The sequence below is a fragment of the Augochlora pura genome, chromosome 10 (assembly GCF_028453695.1).
Source record: "Augochlora pura isolate Apur16 chromosome 10, APUR_v2.2.1, whole genome shotgun sequence".
Classification (NCBI taxonomy): domain Eukaryota; kingdom Metazoa; phylum Arthropoda; class Insecta; order Hymenoptera; family Halictidae; genus Augochlora; species Augochlora pura.
This window is the reverse complement of record NC_135781.1, coordinates 10,744,161-10,763,575: the sequence shown is the minus strand read 5'-3', so window position 1 is coordinate 10,763,575 and position 19,415 is coordinate 10,744,161. Positions and strand designations below refer to the sequence as shown.

At 41.1% G+C, this 19,415-nt stretch overlaps 1 protein-coding gene across 4 annotated transcripts; it reads left to right on the top strand.

The window, feature by feature from the left end:
- The first annotated feature begins 609 nt into the window (after nt 1-609).
- On the top strand, nt 610-15,881 carry LOC144476259 (uncharacterized). Of its 4 annotated transcripts, none has more exons than XM_078192964.1 (3): nt 610-714; nt 14,401-14,584; nt 15,219-15,880. In XM_078192964.1, the coding sequence occupies exons 1-3, from the start codon at nt 695-697 to the stop codon at nt 15,444-15,446; spliced, it is 432 nt and encodes a 143-aa protein (XP_078049090.1). In that variant the 5' UTR covers nt 610-694; the 3' UTR covers nt 15,447-15,880. The 4 variants fall into 4 exon arrangements, with proteins under 4 accessions (XP_078049090.1, XP_078049091.1, XP_078049088.1 ...); XM_078192965.1 differs by lacking the exon at nt 610-714 and adding an exon at nt 7,247-7,383 and having other exon boundaries at nt 15,219-15,881; XM_078192962.1 differs by lacking the exon at nt 610-714 and adding an exon at nt 10,354-10,822.
- Nucleotides 15,882-19,415: the final 3,534 nt, after the last annotated feature.

Below are 19,415 nucleotides of genomic sequence, written 5' to 3'. Positions count from 1 at the left end.
TAAAGTGAAAGTAAAATGCTTCAATAAATTGAAAATAACATATCGATATTCTTTAACCACACCTATTAACGTCTAATCATAAACTTAAAAGATCCGACGGCAACTTTTATTACTGTCTACCAAGACATAGAGATCACTTAATTGATTTTAATGTAAATGCTAAATCGTATGATAGGTGAGAATCAGCAAAATTATATTCTCAGCATCGATCGTTACTTCATCGTGCATAGTTTTTAAGACGCATTCAGAACTCGTTGCCTTGCATGTTTCCAAATAAATCAGAGCATTCTCCTCACAGACGCCGATGTCACTGACGCAGCGGAAGAAGCTGCATCCTCCAGTCTGCATACAGTCGCATCGACATACTCCCTTTTTTCCGGAAATAGACATCCTCTGAAACGAGTACGTCTATATGGATACCATATGTATAAATCGGCGGAGCACGCGCGAGCTTGAGGAATACAGGGCCACGTACAGGCTCATTCATTTATAAATAGACGCACGTGGATGATTAAGCGAGTGGAATGCAGTTCGATGCACAAGAGCCTCGAAAAACCGTGGAAGCTGCGTCTGTGGCGGCGTCACGGCGTTTCGCGAAAGCCTCAGTTTGCGTGGCGGAGCCGTGGAGATCGGTGCCGAGTGCCGAATATACGCGAATTCAGCGAACAAAGGAACGCCGAGGTGATCCGTCGACATGCTGGCTGCCAGGCACAGGTGAGAGACGATAACGGTAAGGCTAAACGAGCCTAAGTAGGACGAGACCCCATTGCTCGCTTGTCCTTATCGCTGCCGAGCTTTTAGCCCCCTAGCCACGAGCGCCGACGACTGACTCGTTTATCACGAGCCTTTCTCCTTGAAGCGATTCGCACAGATTGCGATTGTCCCTGTTGTGCAATTTCATCCAATCTATCTGCTGTTCTTCTTGGAAGGACAGCTTAACCTGGAGTTTTAGTACCTGAGGGTGGTTTCGCGAGGTAGGCTCGAACTGCATCTTCGGGCATACATTTTCAGAAAGTGGTACATTGTTTTATACACCTGTGATTAGGTCGTTAATCAATATATAAAATAAACAGTTTCTGCATCAATTCATCATTTTAATTATTCTCACAATCATTTAATTATTATTATTCTTTTCGACGTTTCCAATGCTTTGTGTTTTAAATGCTTATTCTTCTTAAATATCTGTACAATACGAACTCTAATTAATGTACGTGAGATTATGCATTTTTCTGAAGAATTTATAAAAGATGGACACCTGGAGAAAAAGAAGGATGATATATATTTACAATACTAATTACTATATATTTTCAATGCTAATTGAAATTAAATTTTTCAATGCTAAATTTACTACCCGTTGTGAATTAAGTTCCACGAACTAAAAAGACATTTTTCTAGAATAAGTAAGATAACTCCCGAAATTCAACAGTCAGGAATCTTCTTCCCCATTAACATTCCAAAACCATCGGTCACACACAGTTCTCCTCCATCCAATTACAATCGGACACACCACTAATTTTTACGACCCAACGTGCGAGCTAATTCAATAAAATTAGTGTCACAAGTCCCCAAGAGATTCAATGTACTCGCTAACAATTCCTAGCAGATCTCAAACGATTAAGACAACAAAGTAGAATTTCTCAGAATCGTTGACTCTTTAAATAAGAGTTTCACGAATCGTGGATTCCAAGAAGAATAAACGTATCGATGGTATTAATTTTCGTAACCACGAAAGCCAGTATAAACTCGGCGTCTGGTTCTCGTTAACGATAAGACGCATCATCCCCCGTGCATCATGGGGTCCCTATGGTGTGCTGCGGTTGTTCCTGCATCCGGTAACTCACCGTCGCGTCGTCGCCGTGATCGTTGCAGGAGAGAGTGTACAGGGACTAGCGTTACATACGGGATTTAACAGTGTAACGTTACATCGTCGGGTCTGGCCTTTCCTGCGCTGCTCGGGTTCACCGGGCCGGTCTTGGATTTCTCCGCGTACGAAACAGGAGGTTATTGTGCGAGGGTTTTAAATTCCGGGCAGGTTGAATGCACCCACAGCGACTGGAGACACCTTTCCCTTTATTCCACCGATCGTCGCGAAAACAGTATCCAATGGGCTTTGTCACTGTCCCTGGAACAATGCGAACGGGGATTAGGCGATCTTGCGTATCGAGTTTACCCGGCGCTGACGTGATACAGTAAATTCTTCCAAATTGTCCTTCAGCTTGCAAGCGATAGTTATAGTATTTCTTTGGTACATGCATACATGTTTCAATTCATGTTCTAATTTTATTAATCCCAAAATTCATCGATCTCAGTTTTCATTGTTATTCTAGTTTCAGAATTGTCTACTTTCACAGACATTCTATCCTGGTCGATTATTAATGAAACTTTTTGCAAACTTTTTGAAACTCTTCCATAATTTTTGTACAATTACCGAGGTTGTACCGCTTCCCTCGCCGTACAAATCTCAATGCTTGTATATTCGTTCAACTTCATTTTGTGCATCTATCTAAGTTCTACCGTACACCTGGCACCGTTTTCAACAAAATTCCTGCGTAGCTATAATTTCAGCTGGTGCAGCAGACTGTAGAACGGATTCAGGCCGCGCAACAGAGTAAAAAATAACGACGGAAGAAGCGATCGTCGGTCGACAGGCAGCTCGGAAATAAATATTTGCAAAACCGAGGGCGTCGAGGGAAAAAGTGCGAGAATCCATTCGCGCGTCCCCGACGTGGTCGTAAAATCCATCGAGACCACGCGACCAGCCTGGCCTCTCTCTCTCCCTCTCTCTCTCTCTCTCTCTCTCTCTTTCTCTCCCTCCCTCGAATATCGGTATTTTTCAAACGAAGGAAACTCGGCGCTGAGCGTCGTACGCGACCGATACGTGGGCAGAAGCAGCGTCACTGACCTAACGCAAACCGACCAACGTTGTACACGGAACAAGAAATAAATGCTAGATAGAAATCCGCAGCTGCGTCCGCGACCTACGTGTGTCTATTCTCGGAATCGACGGGAAAACCTGTAGAGATTCGCGACGAGGTGTGGGTGGGTTAACCCAGTTCAAGGCGAGCCTTCGCTTGTTCCTTCGTTCCACCAAATTTATGGATGAAGCGGGAAACTCTGAAACGTGACTGAACTAATTTCGAAGACGGACGTATCATACGGACGCAGACAATTTCTCGGAATAGTGAGAAAATTTCTTGAAACAGTGTTATGAAAAATGCAACAGATAGGTACATTAGAATAGTGGAGCCGATTACTGCAGGGGAGCCAATTGCAGTGCCTTTGGTTTGTTTTATTTCATTTGGTTAATCTTTTCATTCTGTTTATATTTTGATTAAAGATTATAATACGCGATAAAATAAATATAAAATTAGTTCGAAAACAAACTGAAGGCAATGCAATTGGTGATATCACAGTAATTGGATCCAGTACACTAGTCACAATTTTCTTGCGTCCACTGCAAAACGTGAGATATCAAATATCATTAGCATATTAATGTCATGCAAATTATGTTCGTATAACTTGCTTAATAAGGAAGTCTTTACCTTCCACTACAATCTAATTAAGTACAGTAGGAAATTAAAACCGAGATAGCAGTGATGGAGAATTGAAAATAAACGCAGCCGAGGTACCCAATCGTATTTTTCCATAGTAACAATAAAAAATTTAATGACAACTTCTTCTCTCTCTCTCTCTCTCTCTCTTTTAATTAATTCTAAAAGATGTTTCTAATATCAATAACATATTGCTTTAATGCCGAGGAATCGAAACACATTGATTTTACCGAGTAGGTCGCTGATTTAATTAAACCGCTGCGGTATACAGTAATCGGGCGGCGAAGATCGTTATGGGAAAGGGTAAATGCATTCCTCGCACCTGTTACGCTAAGCGATTCAACAGCAAGAACGTTAATCGGCTTCGAAACGCGAGCAAACGGACAGCGAGCGTTATCGAATAATAGCCGAGGCAATTAATGGTAAGCTCGTTATTTTTGCAAATGACCGGCTTCGACTCTATCGGTCGCCTCCGATCGGTGAGACTAATTATCATCGCCGCGTCTCGCGCGCCTGCTCGTTAGCGGAAGGATTTTCGCAACCGCGCTGAAAACTCATGGGAAAATCGGCACCGCGTGTTCCGTAAACAAGAATTGTTGGGGGGGTTCGTTAACCGGCCGCGGCAACCCCGCATTCCGTGTGTAATAACAACGAGAAATCATCATAGTGGATCGCGCACACGTGGGTACGAGCACGCCAGGATTCCAGCGCAGCCGAGGCGGCGTCAACGATCGTAATCGACTTAATTAATTTTGAATTCCACTGGCAACGAGTATAACCGATGCGTACCTGCATATCGCACGCGTTCCCCGCAGCATAATTGTGTTTGTTCCACGTACCGCGTATGCCGTCGATCTTACAGCATACGTATCAACGTTTTTATTTTACCCGAAGGCAGCGCAACCTAGTAATTAACTCTACGGGTTGTCCCAAAAATGGCGGTACAACGTAATCGAAAAAGTGATACTTTATGGAGAATAATTCAAAGAAAGAATACATATCTTCGTGCAAATAAAATAGCTGTTCGCAAACTATAAATCATTGTGCAAATTCATTGTAACCAAACAAGAAATAAATGTATAACTGATCTTCTAGCTATAAGCAATCCTATAGATATTTTTCCAAAATTGGTGGCAAAAACAAAAAGAACAAACAATTCATTGTAAGTAATGGTTCAGGAGGATATTTAGAGTATCATGTTTCCGCATAGATAAAGTATATTCGCCAATAATAGAAATAATATATTTCATAAGAGTGAAAAAGTGGAACTTCGTCACTCTTCCATAAACTCAGAACGTTGTCCAATAAATCTTAGATCCATCGTAAGGATACAGAAGCACTGGATTCACTTCGATCCGGTTTTTTTTCTGTTCGCTGCGTCTTCTTTGAGACTTTCTTGCCCGACATCTTTGGGGCACGATTTCTATAAATGTCACCGTGGTGGAGACAGATCGGCCGCACGTGAGGCACTCGGCTTTCCACATATGAGCCTTTTCCGCTGTCGGGAACACATACGAAACTTCCACAGGAAGCATTCCGAATCGGCCGATCCCTCAGTAACGATCACAGAGGTTGTTCGAGCAGCATACGTCTGCACAAGGGAGTGATTTCAAGGGTGCGTGCACGTCTGGGCCCTAATGGAAGGGGTCCGTATTTATTTCCCTTCTACGCAGAGGACAGGATACGGTGGGACAATTTAGGCCTTAAACTGTAGGGGTCCTGGATATTTATACCTCGCACAAATGACCGAGAAAATGAGCAAACGTGTTCCGATCGATTAGCACACGAAGTTGAAGGAAGATCTCGCGTGATCGTTGAAATTAGCGTATTTATTCCTTTCTACGCTGAGACCGGGGTACGTTGGGACAGTTCAGGGGTCTTGGATATTTATTGTAGGGTAAACTGCTCTGTAGATGGACGGTTACGTGACTTAGTAAAACCGTTGTAGTTTTCCGCTACATACTTAGCTACGGAAACATTGTCATTTACCAACCAAATTATATATTAAAAACATTTTGATGCGACACCAGGTGTCTTTTAAATAAAAACAACACGTGCGTTAAGCAGTGCTGATTAGGTGCTTAATAAGTAACCGAAAAAATTAATTCTTGCTAACGCGAGACCGTATCGAAATCACCTAGCGTAACGAAGAAAGTTTTTTTCTTTACTATAAATGTCTTATTGATAAGAAAATATGTTCTTATCAAAATACCATTAAAAGAAGATAGATTAAAAATCCATTTTGATATAGATATTAATTAAATTTCAATTTGTCCATATACTGAGCAGTTCCCTCATCTCGCTATAAGTGCGACTGTCTGGAAAAATGAGCAAACGTGTTCCGGTCGTTTCGCGAACCAACTGAAGTAATATCGTGAGAATGATCGATGAAATTAAACTTTCCTTGCTGCAATGTTCGCAAAGAAGAACATGGCTTGGCGAATACCATCTGAGATGTAGAAACAAATCGGGATCTGGTTTCTACGTACATACATATGTATTATAATCCAGGAACCACTTTCTTCGACGCGCTTCCTTGTAGGACGAACCGTGACCGTAGGTGATTCCTTTTCGCGGGAATATATTTCAAGGTCCGTGGATTCATGCAGGAAACGACAGTTGGCACGAAAGATTTTAGCATATGTCGGGATTCGCGGCGGCAAACACGTGCATGCGCGACGATACCGTGAATGAATATGCATTCCATTCATAGGGACCGCCGTAGGCCCCGAGCCGCTGACCAATCGCGAAGTGCCATCGGAAAACGGAAGCAGAGACAACCTGACAAATTTCTTTGGATCCCTCTCAAGGTGCCACGAACTCCTACAATCTTATTTTAACGGTAAAACTACCTGGAACGAATACTTTTTATGTCACAATTACTAGTGGCTATTAATATGTTCTTCAAAGTTGCCTTATTCGGTGCAAAAAAATTACCGAACGTATATGTGTTATCATGAGTGCGCAAATTCTTAATGTAATATCTATTAAAGCAACGACTGTAGTAGTATATTCTAATACATGTATTTGACTTTAGACTTTAAAGTAAAGAAAAGGAAATATACACTATTCTATGACTGTGAATTCTAACATATTTGTGCATAAAATTCGAAAATAATTAATTCATTAATTTTAAATGTACTGAAAGATCGTTTAAATAACATTAAGAACACCTTTACCTATATCTCGTACTTTGATCGTCTTCAAGGAGAATTTTTAATATCTTAGACAGTTCCATATTTTTGTGACGAAAATAATCTATTCAAGTGTTTCAAGGCTTGCTCATAATCAATATTTAATTATTCTAATCAACGAAAACCGATTAACCTCGGAATAATGCCGAGTAAATTTGCAGTGCGCATCCAACGTTCGATAAGCGATTTTCGATTCTGTGTTTGATCAAGTGGCTACGCAACCTCAACGAGCGTCATATCAATTTTCTTCGAAACTGTTACAACAATACTCGGATCAGATATTTACGGCGTCTCGATCCGATCGACGATAAATATGCGATACGGCGACGAACGGTGTTAGGAAAGCTATGCAAGTTTCATGACTGCGATAACGAACCGAGGCAAGGACGTGTTCAAGGTAATAGCAATTGCTCGATATCGGGCAGCCCCGTTGGCTTTCCCGTCACTCCGCGAAATCCAGTTTCAAAACGGCGAATGCCTTGAGTCGATAGTGGTGCAGCTATGTGTGTGCTTGTGTGCACCGGGACAAGCGTCGTCGAAAGGAAATCGTTCGATCCTCTGCGCCGCTTGACATCGATTCGAACAGAAGTCCCGGTGGTAAAAGTAACATCGCAGGATTACGGTCGCGGTTCCTTTTGGTTAGTAACGGTTCGGTGCTCTAGCGTTAATATTAATCAGGCGAGCTCGTCGAGTGACACGTTCATGCTGGTCACACACACTAAGCTTGTACGCTGCGAACTTTGCTTGCTGTCTGCGAACTTCAACCTGGATGTTTTCCAAATACTCTTCGCCTACCCGGTGATCTTTTCTACTCCGATCGATCTACGGGATAGATAAGCAACTAGAAGATTCATGGAAATCAAAATCATCGAAAAGAAAATACAAATTGTAGACATGGCGTGTAACTGCGAATTAATTTTATGATCGCAAGAGAAATTCTTCATGATAGGTGCCAACTTGTCGGGTGAGACGAACGGAATAATGATTAGGTAGCAACCAGACGAGTTGTTCTTATTTAATTGCCTTGGGGTACTTTCTGAAAGTATAATTAAGTTATTTACAGTTTATTCGTTCATTACGAGACTGCTGATCTTCATGCAAAATAACTACATAGACGTTTATTTCTATAATTTATTTTCTATATAATATTCAAATATTTTTGCTACTTGACATTCGATTCTACTCAGTTTTCTCATAAATAATTCACAATCTAATCATTACACTGTAAGTGTAATATAAAATTTTGGTACAAATGTAGACTAAATGGAAAGTACTTTCTCTTGTCAAGGATTTTAACATATTAACACTTTGACTGCCACGTCAGTCATATGTGGGTGACAACTTTTTCATCACATTATAATTATATATTTTGTTGCAGTCCATCAAATAAATGAAAGTTTGACAGAATCTATAACTGATGTAATAAATCTTATCTACTCGATTCTCACGTTATGAAATAAATTGTACTGTTTTTGTACGACTTTTATGAGATTTGGTGTGGCAGACAATGAGTTAATGGTGGAAGTAGGAATCCACTAATTAATTAGTGCATCAACATTCTGCAACTTTTTTCCTTTGAATAAATCATTATGAAGATTAGCGGACAGGTTACTGAACGTGCTAAAAAATTCATGAAGAGAGGCATCAGACGATCAGCTACAGGGACCATATAAATTCCAGAAACGAAGAAAAAGCTGTACAGCATGTGCCCACCCTTCCAAACGTTTTTTCTCTGTCGAAGAACATCGAAACCGGAGAGGTCGACCGACAAATTTCGAATATCAGCTGTCGTCGAGGAAATCTGAGTGATCGATGCGAACGACCGCGAGCTAGCTGTCTGGGATCCCTTGAAGATTCTAGCGTTGATCAGCTGCGTGAAGATCTTCAAGGTAGAATTCTCGACAAATCAAGAATTATGCGCGATTACGTTGGTTCGTTTCCGCGAAAGTTACGCTATGGAACGATGCGTAAAAGAGGTCGTAGACGGGTATGGACAAGATTTGTCCTGCAAAGTATTCGACTGGTTTCGATGAAACTGAGAGCAATAAAGCCAAGCCATCGAAAACAATTTGTACGAAAGACAAGATAAATTTTCTTCTGTCAAAAAAGATAGATAATCCTCTGAAGCTGATAATCAAATATTAATGATTTGACTATGAATTTTATGGATTCATAATAAAAATGGTTAGGTGACATTTGAAACAGTGAGAGTATAAAATGAATTTAGGGACATTTATCAACTCATTGAGATTATTTAAGAAAGCGTTTGTTGCAATTGGTGAAGATAATTTTTATTTTGCATAAAAACCAGCAGTCTAATGATGATAAATAAAGGTTCGCGCGATTCAGAATAATCATGATTACTGTATAGGCTAGTGTTTTGGTCCTTTTGAAATCGAGAGCAACGAAAGCACGCCACTTCAGAATTCTCCCAAGGGACAAAGACTGCCCTGTGGAACACTACCGCAGCTTCTCTACTATTGAGAACAAGGAATTCCCTTCCCCAAAAATTCCGAAAATACGGAAATTCCAAGTAGACGTTTTCCCGTCGTCGACTGAATCAAACTTGTAGGTTCTATCAACTGAAATGAAAGATTGCTCGATTAAGCAGTGCTCCGTTTCCGCTATAACCAAAGACAATGAACCCCTTACAATACTTTGCGCGGTAGCAGCAATGATGATATCTATCTCTCATCTGGACATGAACTCCGAAGGAAAAGAAGATGAGAAGGTAGGAAGGAACTCGTCTAGGAGCTCGTCCCAGCTGCCGGTTTTTTCCAAGCCTCGAAGAATCCTCCAGAGAATACGCGCATCCGTATGTGAGAATTCCCTGCCGTTCTATTTCCCGCCATTATGTCGGCCACGCTCTCACGGAAACGTTGCAGTTTTTCTCCCCGACGACACGAAGGAACGACATTTCCTCGGGTATCAGTCGATCGATTCGCTCGATCCCTTCTACCCGGCAAATATGTATTGATCGATCAGTTTATCGTTCCAGAAAGACGATTCGATACACTGCCGTGACGACATCGATATCACTTTTCAATCGATCTATCGATGCCTCGGTAATAGATCCATATTGATTCAATGAAATTATCGTATTTCCCTTCGGTGTCCACGAGGATACTCGAAGGCTGATTCGTTTGGACGACTCTAACCTCGAATCTAGATGCGACTGATACAGCAAGTGTATTGGCAGTGCAGTGTTTCCATGAAGGTTGCTCGGCAGGATAGTGTCTCAGTATTAAAAGTATAGATACAAATGCTATTACTCCTTTAAAAACATTTTAGACCCCAATGGAAAGTTCCTTTTTCTTCTTTCTTAATATGAGAGAGTCTCAGATATAAAAAACTGGACTTTGAACAATATTTTGCAATTAAATCCTGGCGCAATTAGCGCCTCTGAAGACGAACGTATCGTTAAATAGTCTTCGCTCTGAGGTTGCCAGGTCATCAAAGAACAGGAGTGCAATGCTACCTCCCAACACGTAAACACAATACTTCTTGCGTTACAGCGATTGTCATAGGAATGCTCCCAGAAGAAAAGGTGGGGATAATTGATGGTGGCAAAACCAAAACCGAGACCGCAACGGGTGGACCTCAGGGGATCGGTGTCTTCCTTGAACTGAATCGGTTTCCGGGAGAGGATGGGACGCTTCCTTAGACGATTGAGTATCGTTAACGCGAACAATGATAACCGCGGGTTCCGGGATGCGCGACGAAAGAATGAATCAGTCGGATGATCATTGGCCGCGCATGCGTCCGTTCTGTACACTGTTGCTCGCGACTAATAGTCTGCAAAGAGAATCTAGGCTAGCCTACTGCACCTGGGATGCAAGTAACTATCACGCCGTTCGCAGTCAGTCGCTAGGCGTTGCACCGCTTGGAACTCCGCGGACGCTCGCGATTCTATTCGCCAATTGATTCTATTGCGTTTGCTCGTCCGTTTTCGAGTGGACACGACTCACTTTCAGTTATCGCATCGTTTCAAGGCCGACGGTACGCGACGGTGAATCCGATCTAAAATTAGATTATGCTCGAGAACCACCGGGACAAAGAGGATCATCGAGAATCGAGGTTAGTGTACGCATTACGCAACGACATTTCGAATTTGATTCCCTGACCTAGGTGCACGTGCATCCGAGCCGATGCTTGACGTTATCAATGACGTCACAACCGGTGCACGTGAGAGCTCGGGTTTTTGGGTCTGACGTCGATCAGATTACAGTTCCTTCGAGTTTTCGCACGTACAGACGAGATCATTTTCTTCTGAGTTTCATACAACTTTCACGGTATCGATCATTTTGAAGCTTATCTGCTGCGACGCTGATATCGTCGTGCTTCCAAAATCAAAAAACAAAGATGAATCCGCTAATAATCAGATAGCCTTATTGATAGATATACACAAATGATTTTTCCTGGGTCGATTGTGGGAAGGTAAGATGCATCCATCTTATTCTCTGTTACTTTTATTTCCATTCCTCTTTGCTCGTTTCATTTTCATCAGAGATTTGAGGAGTTCACGACCCGGCACCGTGCGATTCGTACTGTCGAGGCTTTCGAATATAAGCCGTGTGCTGTGAAATTATTTTATCATCTTTCCCGTCAAGACACGGCTTATACTCAAAAGCTTTTTTTCATTTTGTTCGCATAGCGAATGCAAAAAATTTCTATATATTTCTAAGACATAAAACACTATTCTCTGGGATATTTGGCTTTTGAAATCTCTCTAACAAAAATCGTGTTTACCGGTGTTATTATTGTTTTGTTAAGCTGTATAAAGCACGTTGCAATGACTACAAAAAAATTTGCCGCATTCAAAATTGAACCACCAAATGTACATTTACGTACATTTAAACATCGAATTCTGAAGTTACATGGTAGCATACACTGTACACTGCTTCATGAATTTTTTGCGAGAACTTAACATATTGTTGCACAATTCAAGCGAAAATTGTTAGTGATGAAATACGATTGTACAGGTATCTTTGAAAAGAAACCCAATCCTCGAACTATGAAAATCGCAGATTACGGTCGAATGGTCGCAGTCACAGTGACAGGCAGGTATGAGCAGAGGCACCAACGCATCGGGCACGTGAAATATCGATATTCGTGCGAATGCGCAATGAAAGAGCATCTCTCATTGCAATGTGCGCGCGCACTGGAGTAGCCCCTCGTGGCTTAGTGGCAGTCCACACCCCCAACGAAAACGATGGGATTATCGATCGCGTTGCTATTCGAGCCACCAAGTTTTCGCTGTCTGACAGCGGTGACTCGGTTCCTAACAAACCAGAAGGAACGATCGTTGCAGAATGATATTGGATTAACCAGTGTTTCGCAATCGGGTGTTTGTGCATCGTAATAAGAGATATTTCGACGATTCAGCTTCTCAACCAGTAAAAAAATGAAAGTTACGCCGAACATGTGAGTGGGTTCTTTTGTGAATAAAATATCCACGTTTCGATGATCGCAGCGTCAAAGAGACAGGGGGGGAGAGAGAGAGAGAGAGAGAGAGACCAACGAACCGAGTGCAAAAGTGTGCAGAAAAGTTGTGCTCTGTTAGCGCGTAGCGAATTTGGAGAGGAAATGTTTAGCGCAGTCGTAACTGCCCTGATGTTGTTATTGCCGGAGCAGCAGATTGGAAAAACGATGACACGATATCAGAAGGGAGTGTAACCTTAAACGGCGGATGTGGGGCTCGAGCAGGTGCACGCTCCTCTGCACGGATTCTTTGTTTCGCAAGGTGGCTCGGGTCTGCACATCCTGATTACGCTCGGAATTGCTTTTCGGATTCGCCTGTGACCCCGGTTTCACGCCCGAACGCGCCGAACGTCGTCGAAAATCGGCGATTCTGCAAACTCGCTAGACCCCAGGATCATTTAGAGACTAAATCTGCCGAGGCCAAACGTGGCAACAATTAATTTCTGCATGCGCCGTCTAGTAATCATTCCGCAACGGTGGAGCAACGTTAGGTCCGTGTCCTAGAAGCGAAAGTTCAGTTACAAAACCAGTTTCCGATCGGGTAAAGGAGCAACATAGCCAAGCAACCTAGAGTCGACTGCTTTCGCACGGTGAAAACATAAACTGGCCTTGCTGGCGCAAGAGCTTTCGGAGTTTTCGAAGGCCATAACGCGAATAAGGAATTTTTTATTATCGAGATGTGAATAGGATCAGTCCCATTCTTCGTCGATTAATTGGAAAAAAATCCTAGTCGAGTAGCTGAAGATTTTTTATGTATTAAATTGGTGGATATGAAATATCGAATTTTTATATTATATGTAAATGTTTGCCTCCTTGTTTCGGTTACGTCATTGTTTATGATAATCCCTCTTTTGCAGTCTTCTTATGTATTGCCAGCATCATGTTTTGCTAAAATAAATTTTCAATATTCTGTAGTTTACTCATTTCTTTTGAGTTTTGTATAAATATTCAGAGCCGAGGTTGTCAAAGATCAGAATTTTAAAAAAAATTATATTTACACAATAAAATTTGTTGAGAAAAGTTTATAGAAGCAATTGGGTCATATTTTGATTAAGTAAACACCTTATAAAGAAACTTACGAAGTTTATACTATTCATTTAAAAATTTCACATTTCATGTGCACCATTTTAATATAATAAGAAGCATGGCAAGCCATTGAATCGTTAATCGAGGGCTGCCGTGAAAGTTCATCTCGTCTACATGTAGAATAATAACTATTATCTGGTATGCGGTGGTACGTTCATACAGGAAGTGAAATGCATTCCGATACATCCGTTGAACGGCACATTGGTCGAGAGAGCTACGGGTTTCTCTACTCTCCTCTCTCTCTTTCTCTCGACTATATGTGCCTCTCTTTCCGTTCCTGCGTCTCGTTCTTCTGCCAATGCACGTGCATAGACCGGCGCGACGGTGCATCGCTCGATGCATATCGCATTGTTTACAAACCACAACCAATCGATGTGTATATTATATCATGCGTGGCTCTCTGGTGATTAACAGTTGCAGCTGGACTGCGAATGTTCGCGTAATTTCCTATCTTTGCAAACAAGTTCTGAGAAAGTGTAACCAAATGCGCAGAATGAAGACGTGCAATCAAATAAAGTAGTTCGTAGACAATTTTTTTCAATAAGTGAAATTTCGATAAATTTTTTTAATGCGAAATTAATCCTTGTGCATAAGATGGATCTACCTCACCCAAAATTAAGCTACAAATTCTTATTCTTTTTTTATAGAATAATTACATAAATCGAAATTTTCAGTTTTTTATAGAACAGAAGTAATTTATAATCCATTTTTGAAATCTATAATTTAAATAATTTACACATAAATTATAGAAATCTGAAACATGATTAAAACAATAAATCGTATCAATCAAGCAGACTTAATTTCATTGAATGTGTCTTCTGTAAATACGTGATACTTTGCCAATTTGATTTTTTATTTATTGGTAACATTTTCGCATCAGGATTAAGTATAATCTTTTATAGATTTGGGAACGATTTTAAGAATGTGGACTTAAATACAGTCTGTTGTGAACAAATTTCAAAAATGCGCTAAGATCCGCAGTCCAGTTCGTGCGATTTTAGCCGTTCCCTCGAGAGACAATGCTCCCATGAAATAATTTTGTTGCCACAGTAATTTGGTTGGAAATGACGATTAATTGAATTCATTAGGGCTCGACTCACCATGGAGTATCCGAATGTGGACGAGCAAAGGGGTCGCAGACTCCGTAACGTTCGCAGGAGACTTTTCCAGGACGATGAAGAGGAAAATGAAGGAGATTCGAGTCTGAATTCTGGTGTCGAGGACAATCTTGTGAATTGCTTCTTTGAGGAGGCACGGAAGAATCGGGAGAACGTGAGTAATTAACACTTTCGCTGTCCGTTAGTTTGTTTTTCCTTCAAAACCCAAATAAGAACAGGTCTACATTATAAAATTTTAAAACACACAGTTTGTTGTATAGAAATCGTAACTCGATATTTTAAACTCCAATGAATCCTATGTCATAAACTGACGCAATTCTGCGGCAATCAGCTGTAGCCTTTACGTCATCGAGTATGTTAACGTAACTCACCTTGAATAAGGGCACGCAATCGGTTTAGCATTCTCCTTCTCCTTCGCGCGTTATCGCGTTCCCTGTTCCGTGAGTCATTCATGGATGACACAATTATTTTTCTATATTAAGAAACTGATCTTTATCGGAGTATATCAATTGACTCAAACTAAGACTTACTGACGTGCAGAAAGTATAAAAAAATTCATTTTTCAAGTTCTATTCTCCTTCCTCCTTGAACATTATCAAGTTGCTTGCTAAAAATATCACATACGGATAACAGAATCATTTGTGAAGATTGAGAAATTAATTTTTCATGTAATATATCGTGCGATTCGAAGATTATGATTTACAAGGTGTTGAAAAATTAATTTTTTTAATAGGATTTTCAGGGATGTCGTATTAATACATAACGTGTTATTTACGTTATGTACACAGGCCAAGGAAAGGTGGAACTTCGATTTTGAGAAGGAAGAACCGCTGCCCGGAAGGTACGTATGGGTGAAGCTCGACGAACACGGAAACGAGATCGGGAATCCGTTGGAGACGCGGAATCGGGTGGAGAATCTGCAGATCATGCAGGACGAGGACGTTCAGGACGACGACTTCGCGATGCAGGAGCAACCGGAAGACAAAGAGGACGAGAAAATGACAGACAGCACATGAACGGAGTTACGGTGTATGTCGCCGATTCGTTCGAAGATTCTCCACTCAACAATCGTGCATTTATGTTTTTACATTATCGAAAATTTTGCGAAGTTGAACGAGCTAATCTCCAGAAGAAACGAGGATACGTTGGCCGAATAGTATGTTTACCACCTAGTCAGACCAGGCACGTTCTAGTGCTTGCAACGTGAACCAAAGTTAAATTTAATTTAAACAATTGGACCTGTCGCGGAGGGCAGCCGAACTGAAAATCGTCGCGTCGTGATATTTGTTACTGTATTATTTATACACGCGGTTTATACTAATCTTATTATTTAATACAGTATTTATTGGAGTGGAGTGCAATATACGTGATGGACCGAGTGATATTATACGAGACGTTTATAACCTAGATGGCTTTTTATAAACAAGCGATAAGATAATATATTTCTGTAAATATCAAACGAGTCTTCGAAGTTCTTTAAAAAACCCCTTCTCCGTTTCTTGGTGACACGAAGCAGCTGTAACACGATATTGACGGGGAAGGATTGTTCACGTCGCGGGGCATATGGTAGTCGAGTTATGCGCGACCCAATTTTCTAGAGAGCCAAACGAGATGACACATCTGTTTAACGCATCCTCCAAGGAGACGCAAATATTTCCCTTCTCGGAAGATGGCTCGCGCCGTGACTAAACGCTAACCACTCTAATTGAACAATTGTTCGTTCGCGGCCTCGGAATTATGCAAATTTCTCATTGGCGAGAAACGGGATAGTCCTACTGGTGAAAATGATTCGCGACTCCCGAGCCAGTCTGCACAAGTGCTTTCACACCCGAGAAAGAAGGGGAACCCCGATTCCACGAGTATCAGGATTTCTTAAAAATTAATCTGGACGTCTCGTGAGAAGGTAAAACCGGTGCACCTGGCATCGTCTCTTAAGAATCGGTTTTTTCTTCGCGCCATGGAAGCTGGCCACGACGACGCCGGCGTACCCATTGCCAGAAATTGCACTTCCGTTCCGCGAATTCCCACGGAAGTGGGCACAATCCCGGCGACGACAAAAGATGTGTTCGCGTAGAACGCGCGCCACCTTCATTGTTCTGGCCCGCCAGCGAACAATGCCCCCAGGCAAGGAATTTCACGAACCACGGATCGTTAATCAACAACCTCGTGGCCAGTACAGTCCCAACGGTTAATCGACACTATCGCGCACGATAAAATAATTCACCGCAGATATCGCATCCGAATCTATTGCATCTCTAATTTTGTGCTCGATAAACTTCATCTTTCGCGAACCCTACTGGCGTGTGATATAGTATACTGGTTTTGAAGACTTTCAAGGGATTGTATCGAAATGATGCGTGCAGATTTTTTATGGCTATTCTAAATTAAATAATTAACAAAGTACCACGAATACTTTCCACTTATTTAATTATTTGCATCTAAGCAGAAATCAAAATTCTACCTAAACCGTATTTTGTAAGTGGACATACATTACAAAAATTATTATACTCACAAATATAAGATATTAAAAATTGTGTTGTGTCAAGGTTACTATGTGTAATTGAATTCCGTATTAAAAAATGTGAATTTTACAATTTGCATCATCCTTCTAATTCTGCTAGATTACGGGATATTCCCACCCCTTCAATGTGAATGTGAGTCAATCAAAAAATATACGGTAGACAGTTTTCTAAAAAAACTCATAAAAATCGGCAAGTATCACTTTGTTGCGTTTCCTTGTCAAGAACTGGTCCTTCTAAATCTCGTTGAATTTATACAATTTATTTTATCAACGACCGCTAAATCGGTCAATAACTTCAGTTTATGTATCAGTCATTAATAAAGTTCAAGTACATGGTCATATTATTTCCGACTTATCAAAGTGATTAAAAGGAGAGACACATTATAGTTTATTGTATTTTGCATAAAAATCCGCAGCCCAATTCCTGAATGGGTCTCTTGAAAAACAAAAGCGTTATCTGTGCCCGGTCCACCATCTTGGTCTCGATAAAGATGATTTATCATGTTCTCTATGGCGGCGTGCACGCGACAAGATAACGTGTTACGGTAAACCCGGTTTTGATAGCGAAATTCTCCTGCCGATGGAACAGGTGTCCTCTCGGCTGGTAAACAGACGATGCAGATGCTGCCACGCGACTTCCGGCAACGATCGTCGCCGGCGTCGTTGTCTATTCGGGACATATAAACACGGGGCTTCCTTCGAGAAATAATCTAGGACGGGAGATACAAGTCGGGGGACGCTACAGCGGTAGAAAGGAGGGCAGGAACGGTGTTTATTTTCCATCCTTCGTCCACGTCGCGTCGGAGCCATGAGAGAACACCTGTGCAACGAAATACCTTGCTAAACGGGTACCCCACCTAACCACAGATGAAAGAGAGAAGACGGCAGTCTCAGCGAAACGCAAAAAGGATTGTTTTACGCGACTCATTCGCTCGTTCTCCCCTCATTGAGATGCATCCGGTACCACCCTCACCACTTCCTGGATGTTGCGTGGGATTTTCATTCCCGGCGACACGCTTTGCAGTCCTCTCATGAGAATTTGACCCTACGATGATCATCTTTTACGCCCCATTCAACTGCATCTCCATTTTTACCTTTCCCTTTTCTACCATCTATTACAATGGCAGAAATATTTTTTGAAAGATCAGAAACAAAAAACGAATGGAATGCTCGGAACGCGTTTAGTTAAACGTTTACGAAGAGATTATTGCGATGGTGCATGTTATAATAACTCATAGTTTCATACATATTCTATACAAACGTTTTAGAGGAATCTATAAAATTTGAATGTTTGAAATTTCCCGCGCGGTCGCGACGGCGCTGTTTGGTCGGCCATGCTGTATCGCGCGGACATGCACTAACACAAAACAGCGAACGTGAGCCGCGATTGGCCGAGGCGATTATAGTGTACGGTCTGCTCGCCGTGACTTACAACGTTTCTCCGTTGCCCGCACAAGATACCCATGATTCAGGCCACGAGAACAGCGGTCAAGTAAATTGACAATTATCAATGAAAAGTGTCGATTTGCCTCGTTGATCCCGTATCTTTTCTAGCCGCGTTTCAACGGACATCTGTTGTTTGACGAGCCCTGTTTGAATTGTTGATCCATCCCGAAGTCTTGTGCATTCGCACGTTTTCCACGAAAATTGTAACTGAACGCGAACACCTACGACGCGTTACACCTACCGCCAGATTATGTAAATAAAAAGAACAGATCTATGTAATAATCCAGATAAAGTTCTGAAGAATAAACGATACTGCGATAACGGGAAACAAATCAGAAAATCGAACCTTCGATGGTACTATTTGAAACAAGTACTATTTACTATATTCGAAATTACTCTTGAAAATTTTATTTCAATAATCCCTTTCTTAATAACAATCCCTAGAAAGCCTAAAACTATCGTTGTAGCACATTGTACAATAATCATTTCACTAATCTTTATAAGCGAAAATATCCTTTTTAATATAATTGTAATTTTGTTTTTCCTTATGTATTACCTTCTCTTGAACTAAAGTGTTTTTACCGTTAATAAATGAATGAAACGATATAAAATAGAATCAATTATTAAACCCTTGTACCATACACGAATTAATAAAAGTTTAAATGTTGTAAAAATGCGTGCTACATTTTTTATTAAAAAATGATATCAAATTCAATTAAAAATTCAATTTCAAGATGAAAGGATTCAATTCTGGATAATATGGGTTTTCAAGGAAAAATGCGTCTTTCCTCGATGCCATAACTCTCATTGCATTGTTCTAACTAAAGTGGCTTTTGTCGGTCAAAATAAAATGTCGACGATAATCTGAACAGTATGCAAATAAATTCACAGTGCGTAACGTATTACCACACAAACATGGAAATTCGTCGAATAAACGCACGTACGAGTGTCCATGATAAGATTACAACCGATGTTTTGAAAGCTGGACTTGTTTATTTTTCACCTCTCTGTCAACACG